We start from the raw sequence: 15,532 nt of genomic DNA, 5'->3' as shown, positions 1-15,532 counted from the left end.
GTTTGGCATTCTAATCTGGCCCCAACCCATCTCTCCAGTCTTCTTACACCTTACTCCTCAACATGTACTCTTTGATGCAGTGACACTGGTCTCCTTACTGTTCTACAAACAAGACATTCCATCTCTTGCCTCTAGGCATTTTCTCTAGCTGTCGCCCATACCTGGAACACTCTCCCTTTTCCACTTTGATTACTGTCCTTTTGGGCTTCCTTTAAGTCTCAGCTAAAATCCCACCTTTTACGGAAAGCCTTCTCTAACCCCTCTTAATTCCAGCGCTTTTCCTCTTTTAATTATTTCCTGTTTATCCTGTATGTAGCTTGCTTTGTATCTATGTTTGCATGTTGTCTTCCCCATTATATTGTAAGCTTCTTGAGGGCAAGGATTCTTTTTTTTCTCTTTTTATATCCGCAGTGCTTAGCACAGTGCCTGGCACATAGTAGGCACTTAAAAATGTTTATTGAACAAATGAAAATTGCTTCTGTTTGGCCTCAGGGATGAGAACCTAGAGCAAAGGATAGACGTTTCAGAGGGCTAATTTAAGCTAAATATGAGGGAAAACTTGTACCAATTAGAGCTATCCAAAAGTAGAGTAGACTTTCTTCACGAGTGGTGGGTTTCCTCTCTTTGGAGGGCTTCAAATAGATTACCATTTGCTAAATTAGAAAGAGGATTCCTTTTGGGTAAGGATTGTACAAGATGGACCTTAAGGTCCACTCAGATTCTGCTGTTTTTGTAATTTTTGAAATGAAAGGGTAGCTTCTTCAGTAAAGTTCTCGTTATTTCCACTTCAATAAGTAGCTCCCACTTGTTGGTGTGCACCAGGTCCAGAACTTGAATTTTGGTCACTGGTTCTTTCACCTTTTGAAGAAAGAAATTTTCATTAAAGCATGCCAGGGACTTATTAGCTATTCTACTTTTGACTGAATATCTCTTCTGTGCATTTGAAAAAAAATGTTTCAGTGGGTGTGTGTATTGCAAACCCTCCCTCCCAGTTCCACTCTCAATTAAAAAAAAAAAAGGAAAAAAATTCTTGTAATAGCAGAGAATAGTCAAACAAAGTGAATCTGCTGAATGACTATATTCAAAAATACATATCTCTTTCTCCACTTTGAGTCCATCACCTCTGTCAACAGGTGGGTAATGTGCTTCATCATAAATTCTCTGGAGACGTGGTCATCAAATTGATCAGAATTCTTAAATCTTTCAAAGTTGTTCTTCTTTAGGATATTTATCCTTGTAAATATTATTCTCCTGGCTCTGTTCCTTTCACTCTGCATCCAGATCTCTGTTCCTTTCACTCTGCTATCCAGGATTCCTCCTACTAAGAATTTTCTGCAGTCATCTGTCTCTTCTTACCATGCAATAACATTCTATTACTTTCATATACCACAGTTTGTTTAGCAAGAATTTTCTAAATGATGAGCACTCCCTTAGATTTGAGGTCTTTTCTCCCCCTTCTCCCTTTTCAGTTCTCCCTTTAGAATCAGGAAGTCAGTTTTACCTACGTTTCCTTCCTCAGATTATCTTTTTGCTTAATATCCCCTTCCGCCATTCCTATTTGTTTCCCTATTGATTTTGATAATATTTCTCCAACAAATTGTGTGTGTGTGTGTGTTTCTGTGTATATTTTACCCTCCTTTGTCCTTTTCAGACAAGTGTACAGTTCATTTGATGTTCACTTCCCCCATTCCATACTTCATATGTTTGTATATTCTCCTTCTTAGGTACCCTTATTATAAGAAATAGCAAGTTCTCCTCTCATCTTCCTTCTTTCTATACTTGTTAGTCCCTTAACTCTCCCTTCTCCCTCCTCGTAAAACTCTTATTACAGGAGCAGTCCATGCCTTGGTTCTCTGTTTTTTTCTTATTTAACTACTTCAGTACCCTTTGAGAATATTTAGGTTCTGAAGGGACACTTGTTTCTTTCACTGCCCTCTGCCCCCCTTCCCCATTAGACCTGCAGCCCCTTCCAGTTTCTCAAGTAAATTTACCTTTCTAGGTTTCTCCTTATTCTAATGTTTTTGCATTTTAAAGCTCTTATTCAACTCTAGTCTTTTTGTCAGAAATGCTTCAAAGTCTAAAGGTCGATTTTTCTCCTCCATAGGATTATACTCACCTTTGCAGGAAAAGTTATTCTTGATTGTAAGCCTTTACCTTTTGCTTTTGGAATATTGTATTACAAGATTTCTTCTTATTTTGAGTTGAAGCTATGAGATCTTGGGTGATTCTGACTGTGATTTCTTGGTATTTGAACTATTGCTGCTGCTGCTGCTTTATTTAGAAAAGGAACAACAACAACAACAACAAAAAAAACCTCAGGAAAAAACCTTAACCCCAAATGCTCCCTACCAAAAGAACATTTCCATACATAATACAGAGCACTTTCTAGCCAATACAAGAAGGTTAGTTTGAAGCATCATCATTGCTAGCCTAAAAAAATTGTTTTCTGAACCTGTTGGCTAGAAGAGAAGGAAGAAATTTTATTAAATGTTCTTTTTGTTTTAACTGTTGTTATTCATGTAATTTACTAGCTAAAATGGCTCCTAAAAGTGAAGAAGAGAAGCGACGAGTTGAAATACGAAGAGAGAAACAAAGGCGCAGAAGAGAGAAGATCAGTGAGAAGTATGGTGATGAGTACAGGTCTGTGCTTAATGGAATAACATAATCAGACTTTGTTTAAATAAACATTAAGTACCTAATATTGGGGGATGTCATGGTAGGTGTTAGGAATATATAAAGTGAAGGCAGTGGACATTTCTGAGAAACTAATATTTCTATTATCTAGTATTTTCAGACATGATTATGAAGTAGGAAAGGCCCTCAGAGGCCATGCAGGCCAATTCATACCTAACAAAACATCCACTTTATGATATGCCTGGGAAGTGGTTATAGATGAATGAATTAAGAAGCACTTATTAAGTATATAATGTGTGCTAGGATGTTTGCTAGACCTTGGGGGAGACAGTCCTTTGCCTAAAGGAGCTAAGACCACACAAGTAGGGGAGCAGTGGCACTGGAATAGGTAGTCCTAGCAATGCTGGTGGAATCCTAGAACTGCAAGGGAAGGGAAATTCTTTAGCCACTGAGACAACTCCTTCTACTTCTGGATGGATTTTATTACCTTCTTGTAAATGGTCGTCTGGCCCCTTTATGCTTGGTTCCCTTAGAACCGTGATCCTCAGTGCTAGGATGGTTTCAGAGCTCTGAATGAATGTGTGGGTTTAGACTGGGGTGGACTCAGTGAGCCAGCAGTCATTCTGGAGCACTCTTTTTTAAGAAGGTTTCTGGTCTTCAGAGACACCCCAAGAAATGACTTATTTCTGAAACATGAGTGATGCAACTTTGGTCCAGATCCCTTAGAACTTTCCTTGATTCATTTAGAAGCCTAAGCATGAAATCGAAATTAGGGTGAAGAATTTGTTCTTGATAACCCAATTAGAGAACTGAGGGTTCTGTAATATAATCCTAAAGTAGACATCTCTGGACTTTGGCTTAACTTAACAGCTCAGTACAAGGTTAGTTATGAGACTTTTCAGTCATGCATAGATTGAGGGATATAGGCCAGAAATACTGAGTTGTTCGGTTACAATGGTGAAACCATAGGTGATGAACATTTCTTGACCTGGCTAACTGCTGTAAAAGTAGTGTAGTTTCCCCCTGCCCTCAAGTGGGATTTGAGAAAATTAATAATGCTTACGATATCAATTTATTGGTACAGTCTTCAGGAATCTTAAGTATCACCATTTTCTTAAAATATTGCCTGTTTGATTTTTTTTCCCTTGTAGGATGGCATTCACATGTTCATTTTGTAAATTCCGAACGTTTGAAGAAAAAGAAATTGAAGTTCATCTGGAAAGTTCTTCTCACCAGGAAACCTTAGATCATATTCAGAAACAAACCAAATTTGATAAAATAGTTATGGAATTTTTGCATGTAAGTAGCTGTTTTCGTAGTTATGAACGCCTTATTGCTTTATTAGAGTTAAGATAGTGAAAGTAATGTCAAATGAATACTCAGGATGCTAAATTCCAAAGAGGTAAACATGTGATCAATACCTGCCGGTTATTAGACAATCAGGGGCTGGGGTAAAGCATTCTCTTTGAGGATCAGAGATGGGGTTCAAATTAAAAACTAAGTAAATAAACAAGATGCTGGAGAGTAAGCAGGAAGCTGTGACTGGTGATTTGTTAATGAAGCCTTTATTAAATGTCTACTGTATATCTGTCATTGTGCTATTTAATGGGGATACAAATAGAAAAAGCAGTCCCTGTCTTTAAGAAGCTGCCAGAGTGTATGGAGTCACCGCATCCAAAGGTTAAGCTTGAAGATAGGAAAAGGAATTTTTAATGACTGTCCTTTGCTGGAAACGTTAGATTTGAATAAGGGGAATAATAGATGCTGGCCGAATAGTATGTTTCTCCTAGCTTCTCTTTGCTAGCACACTGGCTATGCCCCTCTGCCCACAGTGTTGACATTTACTGGTCCTAAGTACCATCCATTAACCTTAGGATAGGGTAAGCAATCTGAGATTGCTTCCAGAGAGCTTGAACCTGTATCGTGACAGTATACTATAGTACTGGTGGAAGGTCTCTTAACGACTCGAGGGTCTTTATATGGTCTAAGTTTGTTCCTTGTTATCAGTTTGGGCACATGGCCTGACAATATACCAGGTACTGGAAGCAGCTCTGTTAATTCCATTAATTTTGGCTCTTCTGGAGTATGTATTCTTCTTGTACATCTGTGATTATCAGAAGGTATATGCGGTAGGTAGTGAGTGAATCTTCTGCAATAAAGAATGATGTAATATAGGAAGAACTTGCTTGAAATGAATAGATAAACTGAACTCTTCTTACTTGCTAGGCTGTATAGCACCTGGCAATCCTCTTGTTTTGCTTCCTGCTCATTGGACTTTTGGTGATAAGCAGTGAAAAAGTAATTCTTTACTTGGGTGTCACAAGTACTGTAGTCCAGAAATAAGAAATAAATTGGGACCTTGATTGATGTGATATGAGAAGAAAGACTTTAGAATCTAAACATTTTCATCAGTATAAATTGGCACCCTTGGTGAGAGTAAGGGATCTAGCATTGAGAAGGAAGTGAGCCATCTTTTTTTTTTTTTTAGGCAGTTGGGGTTAAGTGACTTGCCCAGGGTCACACAGCTAGTAAGTGTCAAGTGTTTGGTCTGAGGCTGGATTTGAACTGAGGTCCTCCTGACTTCAGGGCTGGTGCTCTATCCACTGCGCCTCCTAGCTGCCCCGAAGTGAGCCATCTTAACTGCCAGAATTGCTACACCCCTGAGATAGGGGCAGATCTTCTTTACCTCTTCCATGAAGCTTCAAATAACTACTCCAGCCTGCACTGGCTTTTCCAGTTAAAAACAATAATAACAACAAAACAGAAACTCCTACTGGGTTTCTATCCATTCAATATTAACTTTGTATTTAATTATATTGTTGGTTAATTTTTACATGTTTTTATCTTGTCTCCTTGATAATCTTATACATTTCTTGAGGGCTGGGATTATTTCTTACTCTGTTCAATTTGGAATGACTGGTCTGGAATTCCACCTCAGTATGGATTTGCTGTTTCACCATGGCCAGGTCACTTAAGCTTTCTGAGCCTCAGCTTTAAAATGAGGATGGTAATACCTATAGACCCTTCTCAGAAGATTCAAGTCCTTTGTAAACCTTAAGTTACTGTATAAATGTTAGCTATTATTATATACTTACACTACTAGATCTTTTTTCTTGAATTGTATTCTTTTTAGGAATGTATGGTGAATAAATTCAAGAAAACATCAATGCGTAAACAACAGACAACTAATGATTCAGAAGCTGTCAAAGCAACTGAGAAAGATGTAATGGAAGGTAGGTATTATCTGACCAATTGTGTTTTAAATTTTTTGTTACAAGTGTTTGATAAGCTTGGGAGCTTGTTGTGCTCCTTTCTCTCTCTCTTGTGAATTAGTACAAATTCCTTTTCACCTAATTAGGAGCAAGATTCAGAATGTGAAGTGAAAAGATATTTGCTAAATACTTAAACAAAAAATCATTTTAAAGGCAAAGATATTACTTTGTTATATAGTTACATGTATTAGATTTTGTATCCTCAGTATGTAGTATGTGGAGTATTTTGTAAAAATCTTTAAAAATCTTTAAGCAAAATTTATTGAAACTTCCTAGTTAAGTTCAAATATTCAAATTCAGAAATAGGAATAAAAAAGTAAGAAAATTGAAAAAAACATGGTGAATAATTGATTTTATGTTGTTATATGCTACTTGATTAAAGCAAGTCCCAAAGATGTCTATACATGACTTTAACACCCTCATCACCCTTTATTTCCTGATCTTTTTTAGCCTTTGCTGTGAACTTAACCTGGGTTTATTGTTCTCATTGTGTAATTATAATTGTAGAGTATCTATCATTATTCTTTTGGTTCCATTTTACATTGTATCTCGTCCTATAATTCTTCCCATAATTCTTTGAATTCCTCTCTTACGGCAGAGTGATACAACCAGCATGGCTTGTTCTGCTATTCTCCAGTGGCTGGATGTTTGGTTTGGGGCTTGTTGCTACTATGAGTAGTGAGTGCTGCCACTGGACATGCTTCTATGTAGACGCTTCTTTTTTCCCCCCATCGTAAGTTCATAGTGACGTAGCCCTAGGCATGGGATCATTCATTTAAGGAATGTGTATATTGTTATAACACTTACCATATAATTTCAAATTCTTTACCTCTGGGGGTGAACTAATTCGAAGCTCCACCTGGTATTCTTGTTTTTACCACAGTTGCCCTAAGTTGTTGTCTTTGCCAATTTGATAGATACCAAGTCGAATCATAAGAATTTAATTTACATTTCTCTCATTTATAGAAATTTTTGGACTTTTTGATGTGATTATTGGTAATTTGTGGGTTTCCAGAACTGCCTTTTCATTTCCCTGTGGTATAGTGGGACAAGAGCACTGGATTTGGAGTCAGATGACCTGGGTTCAAATCCTGGCTCTTCCACTTTGTGACCTTGGGTAAGTTAGTTCTTTGCCCTGAACTTTTGTTTCCTCATCTATAAAGTGAGGTAATTGAACTATATTGCCTCTAAGGGTCCTTTGAGCTATAAATACATGATCCTATAAGGTGCATATTTATGGAAGAATGGCTGTTATTCCTACAGGTTTATTAATCCCTTAGAAATTTTGTATTTTAGATTTTTATCAGAAATGTTTGATACAAAAAATTTTCTGTTTTTTCTTTCCTTTTATTTTGAATGTGTTGCTTTTTGTTGCAGAAACCTTTTTTTCCCCCTCAAGGATCAAGTGAATCTATTTTGTCTTTTATTTCCTTTAAGTATCGCCTTGTTTGGCACCTAGGTGGTGAAGCTGATAAAGTACCAGACCTGGAGTCAGGAAGACCTGAGTTCACATTAGGTGTCAGGACACTTATCAGCCTTGTGACTCAGGGCAAGTCACTTAAACCTGTTTGCCTCGGTTCCTTCATGTGTAAAATCGGCTGGAGAAGGAAATAGCAAACCACTCCAGTGTCTTTGCAAAGAAAAATCCAAATGGGGTTCACGGAGAGTTGGACATAAGTGAAACAACTGAACAACAAGGAACAGTGCCATATCTCCCCCTCCTCTCTTTAAAAAATACACTTTATTAATGTAAATTTATCCCCTCTGCATAATTGTGGGTTATTTATCTCTCCTTAGCAAATTACAAATATTTTTTAGTCTTTAAAAAATCCTTTTTAAGTTTAATTTCTAAAGTTTCTTTTAGTGTTACAACAATAAATATTTTGGTAGGCCAAATTCTTCTAGTATATCATCTTTTAAAATTAGTTTGTGATTAAAAATAAATTTACCAGAATGTGGACCCTTTGAAACTGAAAGAAACTATTTTTTTAAGTTCATAGATTATACTCAATTGTTGTAAATAATTACATTAGGGGCAGCTAGGTGGCACAGTGGATAGAGCTCCAGCCTAGGAGTCAGGAGGAGGCCTGAGTTCAAATGTGACCTCAGACACTTGACACTTACTAGCTGTGTGACCCTGGGCAAGTAACTTAACCCTGATTGCCTCACCAAAAAGCAAAAAAAAAAAAAAAAAAAGATTAGATAAGGGGTTCTTAACTTTTTTTGTGTCATAGATCCCTCTGGTAGTCTGGTGAAACCCTTTTTTGAATAGTATTTTTAAATGCATAAAATAAAATGCATAAGATTACAAAGGAAAACAATTATATTGAAATACATGTTAGAAAACATTAAAAAACAAAAAAAGTTCATGTACTCTCATGTAAAGAACCTTGCATTAGATGATTATCACTCTTTGCACTTGGCATTTAGGCATAAGGAGAGAATTTTAACAAATGCTCATTTGCCATTGGGTTGTAAGGATTAATGTCACTCATGTCCAGGGGCAAGGATTTTTTCAGAGGAAAGGTTAAGAGTAGATGGCCAGAAATGAAATGGTTTATTCTGGAATGAAGTTATGTCCTAGTGTTTTGTCTTTCCTGGATAGAGAGACAATACACGAGGCATTTGGAGGACGTTAGAGGTGAGGCATTGGAGCCCTCAGAGAATTCTCTTTTGTGCTTTCCTTTAACTTGTCCTCTCTTCTCCTTCCTGAATCATGCTGCAGAGAATCTCCTCATCTCCTCTCACTTCAGTACTCAATCTTTATCTCTGTCTCTGTCTCTTTATCTCTTTTTCATTCTTTGAAATTCTTGAATCACTGAAGAGCTCACCATATTCCCTTTTCTTTTGGTAGGGAGGTTAGATTGTAAGAACATCAGTGATCCTGTGATCCATAATACTGGGTCAGACCCCCACGGTCCCTCCACATTGTCTCAGGTTCCTTCATCATGACACCACAAAGAATTGTGTGATACAGCGAGGTTGTCCTGTGTTACCTTCCTCTTTAAATTCCTAATATAACCCTAAATGTGCCTAATGCTTTCTAGCTCACTGTTGCTCTGTTGTCTGTGAATCGATGTAAATCTTGGTTAATCCTGTTTTGATTTGTCTTTGGCCTCTACTCCCTTTTAGTTTAGCACTGTCCTTTTCCCACTTTGTAAATTAGTAGTTGGCATAATTTGAAAACTTGCATAGTTTTGCAAGTGTTAAGGTTATGTCAGACTGGTATACTGGGATTTGGTGAATTTATGTTGACACTATCCATACCCTTCATGATTTTATGCAGTTTGGTTTTATTTCTTTGTGGCCTCTATCTTTCCAAATTTAGGCATTGTAGTTTTTTTCAGTTTATCCTCCTATGTTATGGAATAACTTTTTTTCTGCCCTGCAATGTAATGTGGGAATGAAATTACAAAGCCTGATTTGTGTGAGGTTTCTGGTATACAGAAAATGTTTATGTAAGTCCTGCTCTTTTCTGATGTGTATGTTCTTTGATCAACGTAGTGGTTTCTCATATTTATTGAAATAACAGTCTTTTTACGCATGATTTTGTCTACTACTCACAAGGCAACATGTTAATGTTGTACTCTGAGTTGTTAATTCTCTTTAATAGTTGAATGTATTTTTTAGGGGTTACTGCAGATGACCACATGATGAAAGTAGAGACAGTACACTGCAATGCTTGCAGTGTGTATGTACCTGCCTTACACAGTTCGGTTCAACAGCACTTAAAATCTCCTGACCATGCCAAGGGGAAACAAGTATGTTTGACTCTAGACTAGTAAACCATTGACTTCTCTTACGTTTGTGCTGCTAAGGGCTGGTGGTGCTTATTGGGTCACACTACCTTTGAACTGGTTTCAAATTGATCCCTGTAAATATCTTCAGGTACTTGTGTCTGAAAGCCTATTCAGATTTGTAATTTTAAAAATTGTCATGAATGGTTTGAGACTTTTATTTTTGAGGAGAGGAAAAATAAGAATACAAGTAATACTTTTAAAAATCATTAGATTTTCTCTGTGACTAAAAGATCATGTAGCTCCCAATTCCTAAAAATATCCTTCTATCCTTTTACTCTACTGAGAGAGTAAAAACTTACGAATTTTTTAACTGATTCTGGTGACTTGTACATAGGGAAAACTTTTTAAAAGGAAGAAATGCATTAGTGTTATTAGATACTTGGTCATTATATCATTTTTGAAAATTTGAGTTATATTCTGGTTCAAGTAGTTTTGCTTGTCTGATGGTCTAGCATTCAGCCATATTGTATTTCATGCAAGATCATTATTAAGGTCAGTAAAAAGATGATTTTGTGGTTGTGGGGGTGAAAGTTAGAAAACTCTGTTCCAAGTATAAAGAACTTTAAAACATCTCTTTTTGCTTTCAAGTGGAACATACCTGCTTTTGTTATTGGAACATTATCAGTAGTGATATAAAGGAGAGGCAAATTTCTTTCATTTTTTTTTTTTAAAGGCAATTGGGGTTAAGTGACTTGCCCAGGGTCACACAGCTAGTAAGTGTCAAGTGTTTGGTCTGAGGCTGGATTTAAACTCAGGTCCTGCTGACTTCAGGGCCAGTGCTCTATCCACTGCACCACCTACCTGCCCCGGCAAATTTATTTCTTAATAATTAACATAAATAGATTCCCAGTCAGAAATAGAGTATATTTATAGAAGATAATAAATGATTAGTGGTTTTTATTTAATTGTATTAAGGTATAGAACCTTTTTAAATCCAGAATGTATGTATATTTTTTCACACTGATTCCCAGGAATAAGACCTAAAATATCATTGAACCCACCTTTTTTTTCCTGTGATTTTCAGTTTTACCATCCCTGTTCTAGCCACCATTCCCTTTCCTTCCCTCGTTGCCTTTATCTATCTTCCCTGCTCTGTTTTTTTGCCACTAGAATCTTCCCTTTAAACACCTTAATTCCTGTACCTAAACTCAATTTTAGAATGACTGTAGCTTTAGTCAGAACTGTTGATCATTTTTAATAATAAGAAATAAAGAAAAAGAGACAGAAAAGGAAAGAAGAATAAAAGGGAACAAGAAGAAAAGTAGAGAAAGGGGATTGAGGGCCACATTTTAGAAGGGACATTAACAAATTAGAGTGCTTCCGAGATGGTGAGAGGAATGGGGACTACACCATGCAAAAATTCCCTTCAGCTGTTACCTCTCAAGACAAGTTTCCCCAAGCTTTTGTTATTGGAACATTATCAGTAATGACATAAAGGAGAGGCAAATTTATTTCTTAATAATTAACATAAATAGATTCTCAGTCAGAAATAGAGTATATTTATAGAAGATAATAAATGATTAGTAGTTTTTATTTGATTTTATTAAGGTACAGAACCTTTTTAAATCCAGAAATATTGTAGATTAACAATTACCTATTATAGCTGCTATTAGACTTTGTCAGCAATTTTCTAATGTTATTGAAAAATAATGATTTGAACAAAAGTACTTATGAATTTGAATACTTTTACATGAGTTAGCTTTTTATGTATGTGTGTTTTTTCTTCTTTTTGTAGGCCTATAGAGAACAAATAAAAAGAGAGAGTGTTTTAACTGCTACCAGCATCTTGAATAATCCAATTGTAAAAGCACGATATGAACTTTTTGTTAAGGTAAGATTTTGAAAAGATTTTCTAAGTGTTGGTATAATGCTGTGATAGTTAAATTGCTACAGTGTTAACACATTCTCATATTCAGACTTAGTAAATGATGTCAAGGAATTAATACTGAATGTTTTGAGTATGGACAGATATACCTAACTGTTTTCCTGTTTCTGAACAGTTTTGTGATATTTGGGTGTAGCTTTGCATTACTTTACACTTTTCTCTAAAAACAGTGAATTATAAGTAATTACTTCAGAAATGAGAAACCTTGTGTTACCTCTATGTCATGGTAAGACAGTAGAGTAGAATTTTGTGGAGCGAGATCCCCTTTTCCAGAGAGCCATCTGATGTAACAGAGAATTAAAAAGAGAAAAAAAAGTTCAATAAAACTCAACTAAGTTGAGAGGATTAAATGTGATTATACGTATAGTGTTTTGCCAACCTTAAATTGCCTATAGATGTTTGTTGTTATTGTTCTTGTTGTTGACATCATTCAGTTCACCCAAATTATAAAGTCCCTTCAGTGCCATTCCTAGACAAGTGGTCATACCACCTGTTCATTGGAAAGCCTCTAGTGATAGGGAAGTCACACTTTGTAGAGCTTTCCATTCCCATTTTATATAGCTGTAAGTTTTTCCTTTTTATGTATAATCTGCCTTTTAAAAATTTCTAACTACTGGTTATTGTTCTGCCTTCCTGGGCTTAGCAAAATAAATATAATTCATCTTCCATATAACTGTCAGATCCTACCTTGTTTTCTGTTCTTCAAGCTAAACATCCCCATTTCTTTAAGTAAATCCTTTTGTGGCTTGTTTTCCCATTTTTTTTTCATCTATGGCTTACCTTTCTCTGGATCAGCTGAAGCTCTCAGTGTCCTTTCTAGAATGGATCCAGACCTGGGCTCAGTTCTCTAGGTGTGGTATGATCAGGACATCTTTCTCTCTCAGAACTATGATTCTAGTAATGCAAACAATGCAGTTAACTTTTTTTGCCTGCCACATGACAGTGCTAACTCCTGCTGAGCTTTTAAAGTTGAATTAAAGTCACTCTAGAAGTGACTTGCCCATCTTGTAGTAAGAGAGTTGATTTTTGAATAGAGCTTCAGGATTTGATATTTATCCCCATTAAATGTCAGACTTTGAAACCTTGTTTTATCGTCCAATGTGTTGGCTATCCTTCTCCCAAATGAGGTGGCTGGGGTTTTGAGGAAAGTGGGGGAAAATTTAGAAGAGTTGCTATGGGAAGTGTCATGTCAGTTCTTAATTGTGATACTGACAGACTATAGTTAAGTAGGCAGACTCCTATTCTGTCTACTCTGGAAAAACATACAAAGCAGTTACTCCTTGTTGTCATTGCTTCAGTTTTTGTAATGTTTCCTGTGTTAGATCTTTTAGATGAGAATTTTAGGTGAACAGAAATCAAAGACTAAATTGTTAGGTATAATTTTTATGTAAATTATCTTGGTAGTACTGTAATATCATTGATATTTTAAACAAAATTATGTAAAGGCACAAATGCAGGTATTTTCAGTGAATACTCTCAATTTAGTTCTTCATATCAAAAGCAAACATGGAATCTAATAGGAAAAAAAAAGGCTGAACTTCCAAATTATTTTGAAGGATTTCTACAAGCCACTTAGTGAATGTATTTCTATCTGCATCTTTTTCATTCAGTAGAGGGACATGAGAACAGAGTAGTGCCTCCTGGCACTGGGGCTTTGTGGGCCTTTTCTGGGGCTCCCAGCAGAAATCCCTTGGACTTGTTGACTTTAATGACTTCTAGTTCACATCTACTCTTAAATGTTCTTGCTGTGGAACTGTTGACTGGGCAGGTAGAACTGAAATTCTGCTGGTGAAGTAAAACCCTGCTTTTTAGTCCAAGCAATGTAGTAATTTGTGATCTAGGTTGCTTTCAGACTCTTAATTATCTAGAAGATAGTAATGGATTTTTGCAGAGTAGGATAGTAGCTCTGAATTGGCACTATAATTTGGAATGGAAAGCCACCTCCTTAGACTACTCAGTGAAGTAAGTGAAATAGGCTTAGGCTACTAAGTCTTACTTTTGGTCAGGTCACTTTTGAGTTGTTAAAATGGCATGTTCCAATTTGTAAATATTCAGTTTTTGATAGTCTGTGTTTTTATTCCAGTATGACCAATAATTGAGACATCCAGATTTTGTGTCTGTCATAAATTTTTAGTAATGTTGCACAGTTATGAAACTTGAAACATTCAAATGAAGTTTAAGCAGACTCTTGTAAAAATATATTATCTCTAATTAATTGCATACATTAGAAATTTATTTCATATGGGTGTCTCTGGAATTTCATTAGGAAGAAAGTATAGGCTGTAGGGAAATGGGAAATAAGGTGATATTTTCATTAGTTTTGCGTATCTCCTCGGTTGCTATATATCAGTAGAAGTTGAGATAAAAGGTACACACGTGCCTTCTTCATACTGTTGTCATAATAATATATCGAATGTATCTACAATTTTGCAGTGTTCAGAGTGCTTTCTAGAAATTTGATTCACATAAAATGAATATGTCACTTGTTTACACAAGTTGTTGTTTGGTTTCAGGGTAAGAATCCCTTTGAGGCCGCAGATCAAAGTCAGGAGCAACAGGGAGAAGAATCTGATGAGGAGGAAGAAAAGATTGATGACCCTGGGGAGGAGGAAGAAGACGTGGGAGAAGCAGTAGAAGAGGAGGAAGAAGAGGAAGGAAGAGAAGAACAGGCTGACTTCAGCACTGAACAGCCTGAAGAAGATTAACTCCATGACGAATTGGATGGAGCGATTTTTTTTCCCCTTTCCTAAATTGGTTAAGTGGAAGACTTTTTAAATGGTATAAAATAGGAGTTGTTTAACACTCTGGGCATGCATTCCGTGATCTTAAAATTTGGTTATAGACATTCAAAATGTTTTGGATTGATTTACAAAATGCAGGTGAGACTATTTTAGTAAGACTTTTACAGCCACAAAACTTAGATCTCGTAATTGTATAATTTTTTTTTTTTACTTTATTGGATGTTGAGGCTGAGATGTATAGTATTAATATGTCTATTTGAATCATTTTAACAGAAATGCTGCTCTTGGGAGTAAATACTCAGAACGTATTAAAAAAACTTCTTGAATAATTACCCTTTGGAGAGATGAATGGGCCAGAACTTTTTACTTCAAGTATGGCTATTTTTAGACTGCATTGCTCAGTGTATGCTAGTTTGTGTTAGGGTATACACTTCATAGCTTTTTTGTGACTATTTATCAATTTATAGCAGCAAATGTTTTCTAGAACAGTTTTTTCCTGAAGTAACAATTTTAGATCAAATGTAATTTATTAGTGTACTATTTTTAAAATCAGGATTATGTAGCTTCAGTATGCAGATATTGAAAAAAAGCAGTGGAGAGAACTTCACTTCTCTCAGTAATCAAATTTTTGACAAGTATGGATTTTTCCAAATTTGATTTTAATCCACATATAAAATTGGTTTTGAATATCTTACTGATGTTTAGAGGTTTTTTTAGGTTTTTTTAATTTTTTTTCTGTGCCAAACTTTGATTTCTTTTTGATTATATGTTTAAATACAGAATTGTATCATAGGTGTTGTAAGTTGCTTTGTCATGCCTCTTACTGGCTGACACGTTCAGAATCAAACTGTCATGTTTTTGTGAATATCGTCTCTTTGGAATAAATAATCCTTTGTTTCAAAAAGATGTTCTTATGATCACTTTCTTAAAAATAGCTGTGGTAAAGGGGGTGGGGGGCAAGGTGGATCTCCCTAAGTTCTTTCTTTTAAACATTTTTCCTTCATTTTATTGAGGAGGAAGTAAATTAGAATATGAATGTTATTTATAACTTCATCGTTAATATTGAAAGGAGTACCATTAATTTATCTCTAAATGTATATTTTATCCAGTAATCAATGTAGTTTTTAATTTAGGGATAGGAGTTCTCATTTTTTTCCCAGATATATGAAATATTTTAGATTTTGGGGCACTAAGTAGATG

The 15,532-nt window shown here is 35.8% G+C and overlaps 1 protein-coding gene across 5 annotated transcripts in view; it reads left to right on the top strand.

Moving 5' to 3' along the window:
- The window catches only part of LOC114024949 (DBIRD complex subunit ZNF326-like), a 38,202-nt gene extending 22,966 nt beyond the window's left edge, over nt 1–15,236 (top strand). Inside the window, exons 6-11 of one of the 5 annotated variants that reach the window (XM_027838247.1) lie at nt 2,532–2,640; nt 3,786–3,933; nt 5,768–5,867; nt 9,537–9,667; nt 11,442–11,537; nt 14,105–15,236. In XM_027838247.1, the coding sequence (XP_027694048.1) occupies nt 2,532–2,640; nt 3,786–3,933; nt 5,768–5,867; nt 9,537–9,667; nt 11,442–11,537; nt 14,105–14,296 (776 nt within the window). In that variant the 3' untranslated portion in view covers nt 14,297–15,236. Of the gene's footprint in view, nt 1–2,531; nt 2,641–3,785; nt 3,934–5,767; nt 5,868–6,504; nt 7,177–9,536; nt 9,668–11,441; nt 11,538–14,104 lie in introns of those variants that run through there. The other 4 variants (XR_003566974.1, XR_003566973.1, XM_027838248.1 and 1 more) reach the window with 4 other exon arrangements.
- Nucleotides 15,237–15,532: the final 296 nt, after the last annotated feature.

Source organism: Vombatus ursinus, unplaced genomic scaffold, assembly GCF_900497805.2.
Source record: "Vombatus ursinus unplaced genomic scaffold, bare-nosed wombat genome assembly UNPS02014825.1, whole genome shotgun sequence".
Taxonomy (NCBI): domain Eukaryota; kingdom Metazoa; phylum Chordata; class Mammalia; order Diprotodontia; family Vombatidae; genus Vombatus; species Vombatus ursinus.
Note: the sequence above shows the minus strand (reverse complement) of the source record. Positions and strands in the feature narration are given on the sequence as shown.